At 39.6% G+C, this 5,295-nt stretch overlaps 1 protein-coding gene across 1 annotated transcript in view; it reads left to right on the top strand.

Annotated features, from left to right (window-relative positions):
- Positions 1-5,295, top strand: part of ugl (ureidoglycolate lyase) — a 19,956-nt gene that overhangs the window by 8,609 nt on the left and 6,052 nt on the right. The window contains exons 6-7 of the mRNA XM_032528193.1: positions 3,601-3,711; positions 4,108-4,167. Of these exons, the coding sequence (XP_032384084.1) occupies positions 3,601-3,711; positions 4,108-4,167 (171 nt within the window). The remainder of the gene's footprint in view (positions 1-3,600; positions 3,712-4,107; positions 4,168-5,295) is intronic.

Here is a 5,295-nt window from a genome sequence, read left to right as displayed (position 1 = left end):
AAGTCTTTAGTTCTCAATCTTAATGTTAAAATTTAACCCAGATTTTGTTACAACATGCCCTAGTAGTGGGGTAGGTTGTAACATGGCACTCCTTGCATTTGACATAAAATAATTTATTCTGTGATAAAGGTGGAGAATTAAAAATTGCTATTTATAGTAGACAAATGAGGGTACTTGTGTCAAAATTTGAGTTCCCTACCACAAACATTCTGCAAGTTATAGGAGCTGAGTCAAAAAAATGTTCAACCATCCCCGATCTCCCCCTACACATCATCAAGGGTACAGAGATATGTTGTTAGGGAAAATGGATACCATTGTTTGTCTCATTAAACCTTTAGAACATTGTGATCTGAACCCTGTATCGTGTCACTTTGTTCTCCGACATCTCGTCACTGCTTCCAGAATCCACTCACCGAGGGTCAAGCCGGTAGATGACGGATTCAAACAACAAAACAACAGTAGAATACAACATCTGCATTTCATGTTGCCGGTGCAGTTGAAGTGTAGACAATCTGCCGGCAATTTGATTTGGCCCCGCGTCTTAGACTGAAAACCTGTATGTTTTTCTATCCTACTTCTGTTAGAAATCTGCGTTGACCAATCACAAGCTTTGCTTTACCACCTGGCGCGTAATCGACGGGGTTAACATGATGACGATAGAGAAGCGACGGCAAGCAGCTTTTTGTTTACATTCAATATGGCGACCACCGCTGCTGTTGTAAAAGATTTCAAAGGAAGTTTTCTCTGACAGAAACTTGCTCTGGAACAATTCCTATAGAAAGAATATGTTTGCCTACTACAGGCGGCTTTGGTGAAAAACTAATTTACCAGCTAAACCGTCGGTGGCCAAAAGAATGGAGCAAGTGTGTCACCCTGATGTTCAGTCCTAAGAGATTGAACTTGGTCTGGGGATGACCAGACTAGTGGAAATAAAGCTCACCTAAGAAAAACTGTAGCGCTGTGATTGATTTGGTGATGATGTGATTTGGCGACTCCCGGTGGGAGTATGGGAGAAGACAATGTGTCAGAAAACTGACTGATCTTTTCTAAGAACAAAACACTGCTATCACATAACACTACCGTTCAAAAGTTAGGGGTCACATTGAAATGTCCTTATTTTTGAAGGAAAAGCACTGTACTTTTCATGAAGATAACTTAACGAGTCTTAACTTTGAAGAATACACTATACATTGCTAATGTGGTAATGACTATTCTAGCTGCAAATGTTGGTTTTTGGTGCAATATCTACACAGGTGTATAGAGGCCCATTTCCAGCAACCATCACTCCAGTGTTCTATGGTACAATGTGTTTGCTCATTGGCTCAGAAGGCTAATTGATGATTAGAAAACCCTTGTGCAATCAGTTCACACATCTGAAAACAGTTTAGGTCGTTACAGAAGCTACAAAACTGACCTTCCTTTGAGCAGATTGAGTTTCTGGAGCATCACATTTGTGGGGTCAATTAAACGCTCAAAATGGCCAGAAAAAGAGAACTTTCATCTGAAACTCGACAGCTATTTTGTCCTTAGAAATGAAGGCTATTCCATGCGAGACATTGCTAAGAAATTGAAGATTTCACAATGGTTGTACTACTCACTTCAGAGGACAGCACAAACAGGCCTAACCAGAGTAGAAAAAGAAGGTGGGGCCGCGTTGCACAACTGAGCAAGTAGATAAGTACATTAGAGTCTCTAGTTTGAGAAACAGACGCCTCACAGGTCCCCAACTGGCATCTTCATTAAATAGTACCCGCAAAACACCAGTGTCAACATCTACAGTGAAGAGGGCTGCGGGATTCGGGCTTCAGGGCAGAGTGGCAAAGAAAAAGCCATATCTGAGACTGGCCAATAAAGAAAAAGATTAAGATGGGCAAAGAACACAGACATTGGACAGAGGAAGACTGGAAAAAAGTGTTGTGGACGGATGAATCCAAGTTTGAGTGTTGGATCACAAAGAAGAACGTTTGTGAAACGCAGAACAAATGAAAAGATGTGGAAGAATGCCGACGCCATCTTGTAAGCATGGTGGAGGTAATTGATGGTCTGGGGTTGCTTTGGTGTGGTAAGGTGGGAGATTTGTACAAGGTAAAGGGATTCTAATAAGGAGGCTATCACTCCATTTTGCAACGCCATGCCATACCCAGTGGACAGCGCTTGATTGGAGCCAATTTCATCCTACAACAGGACAATGACCCTAACACTCCTCAATTGTGCAAGAACTATTTAGAGCAGAAGCAGGCAGCTGGTATTCTATCGGTAATGAGTGGCCAGCGCAGTCACCAGATCTGAACCCCATTGAGCTGTTTTGGGAGCAGCTTGACTGTATGGTACGCAAGAAGTGCCCATCCAACCAATCCAACTTGTGGGAGCTGCTTCTGGAAGTGTGGGGGTGCATTTTCCCAGGTTACCTCAACAAATTAACCTAGAATGCAAAGGTCTGCAATGCTGTAATTGCTGCAAATGGAGGATTCTTTGACGAGCACAAGTTGATGTAAAAAAAATCTTATTTCAAATGCAAAATCATATTTCTAACCTTGCAATGTCTTGACTCTATTTTCTTTCATTTCACAACGTATGGTGGTGAATAAGTGTGACTTTTCAGGAAAACCCAAAATTGTTAGGGTGACCCCAAACTTTTGAACGGTAGTGTATATATATATATTCATAACATTTAAAACCAAATACCCATGTTACAAAAAAGGTGTCAGAGACACTGCAACACAGAGACAAGATGCAACGGACGGAGAGGAAATCATTATGATCAACTTTACATCGCCAAAATGGACGAACAATAACAGTAGTGATAATGTTCATTATGAATAAAACTCTAAATCAAAACAAAAATATATGTAAAATAAAGAAATTAATAAAGTGAAGTGTAAAGTTCTTATAAAGTTTTTTTTCTTTTACCATTAAGACAAAAATAAGTCATAAAACAGAGCTATATAATATAGCTGTCAAAACAAACCAACGTTGTATATATTTGTATTTTATTTCTATGGTTTAGCCACTTGAAGCATAATACATTCTGTAATTAAAAACATACCCATCTTGTTTCATAAGCTGATTCCAATATTTCCATATAAAATGTGTCAAGATCTGACAGCTCATTATTACGTAAAAGGCTTCAGAAATTGTCTTACCTGTGGCAGTGTGGAAACAGCTGACTCTAAATGTATTTTACAGAACATTTCATGTAATAATACCAGAGTAAATAGAATATGTAATAATAGCCATCAATGATACAATGTAAAAGCCTGTTTTGGTTGGTGTTGGATGTTGTGTGGCTGGTGTGAGATTAGTTTTGTAAAAACAGAATATTCACACTGGTTTGCTCGTCCAAGAAAAGTTTAATTTTTGGGAACTGATATGTTTATTTGTGGTAAAGTTATTTTTTTCAGTAAAAATACCAAATATATACTGGTTCTAACTGCTGACATTTTCCCTATAGCGTCAGTCAAAATAAGCAGTTTAACACAATCAACTGGGGGCTTGATAACATGTCATGGGTATTTGTCATTAGTCTAGATGTGTTATCGGCTAACTTAGTATATGAATTATCAAAAATAAAATGAATATAGACTTTATGTGTGTTAACAGGTAGAGGGGAGGGAGGTTCCTGGTCCTCTCTTTGACTTTGGACTCCTCATGTTTCATTGTGGACGGACACTTTCTGCAAACCAGAGTGGACCCTTTTTCTACCTCTCAAAAGTAACACAAACATGCACACACGTGCACGCGCGCACACACACACACACACAAATACACATGCACGAACATGAGCACACACACGCATGCACGCACACAGGAGCACACACATGCATGCACGCACACAGGAGCACATACGGACAGATACACGTGCAAGCAGGAGCATGAACGCACACACACATGCACACACGCGCACAAACACACTCACACGTACATATGCACGCACGCACGCACGCACACACACAAATACACAGGCACATGCGCTTATGCCAACACATATATACATACACGCATATACACGAGCACACAAAGACACACGAAAACAGGAGCACGTACACACACACACACACACACACACACACACACACAGAAGATAAATAGGTTCCTCTTGTGTTCCAGGTGGAGAGCTTTATGGAGGCCAGACTATGGAACAAGATATTTGTCTGGTGTCAGCAGAAGGTCTGCACGTCTCTGACTGTCTATGCACAGATCAATTTTATCTTTCTCTGATGATATTTGAACCTGATCATACTCAATTTAATCAGTTTTCAGCAAAATATTTTGTTTGAATTGAGCAGATAAAACTAGTGCTGCCAGCAGACCGGTAGACTGGTCCTGGAACTGTGAGGACAGGCAGACTCGGATGCCTCTGTGAAGTGAGGAGAAAACACAAAAGAGAGATGATTGCTGATTATTATCTGTATGTGTTGGCACTGCAGGTTAAATGGACCACTGTTCAGAAGAAAAACAACATCGGAGATATTGAGGAGAAGAAACAGTCACAATATTTTGAGAATCATATCTCACTATTAGGAGAAGAAAACGCGAAGAAGTAGTAAACAGGAGCGTTCTGCCAGCTGAAGTTAAAAGTTGTACTGTAACAATAAGCACCTTATTATCAGAGAGGCTGGGATAGGGAAGTGAAATGAAAGCAATTACATGAAGTATGAGTCACATATTGAGAGGTGCTGTGACGCAGTGGCTGCATCACAGCGGTGACTGAGATCGCAACACAACTTCATGGCATGAGAACATAATTGGAACCCAGTGGGCTTTATGAGGCTTTTTCACTTTTTTCAATGTATTTGTTGCCAACTAGTTGGCTCAGAAAATAAAGAAAATGCATTTGGACGTCACAAGTATGCACACAACCAAGCTATAAAAAACTAAATGTGAAAAACACTATATCTTTACCATAGTTAAACTGCGTTCTTCCTGTTTTTCAGAAAGTAATGGAGGTGAAAGCAATGGAAGCTCCACATTCATTAGTATTTAGAGATGATGCAGACATCCAATATGATGAAGAAAACTGGAGATTGGCAGGATTAGTCACACTATTCTTTGTTACTGTTATGTACCTTTAGTTTTTTTCCCCAGTAATTTTATAAATTACTAGAGACAAAATACTGTATTGAAGCAAACTGCTGATTTTCATTCTTTCTTGTTTACCTTACATGGAAATTGGTATATTATAAAATCTATGTCCTTCCTTTAGTTAAACTATTGAATAGCGTGAAGTCAAATTGTTCAAACTGTAAAGATGAGAAAGTTTGTGATTTCTGTATTGGTGTTTGACGCTAGTGTTTC

Source organism: Etheostoma spectabile, chromosome 10, assembly GCF_008692095.1.
Source record: "Etheostoma spectabile isolate EspeVRDwgs_2016 chromosome 10, UIUC_Espe_1.0, whole genome shotgun sequence".
In the NCBI taxonomy this organism is placed as follows: Eukaryota; Metazoa; Chordata; class Actinopteri; order Perciformes; family Percidae; genus Etheostoma; species Etheostoma spectabile.
The sequence above is the reverse complement of the archived record's forward strand: the minus strand, read 5'-3'. Positions and strand labels throughout refer to the sequence as shown.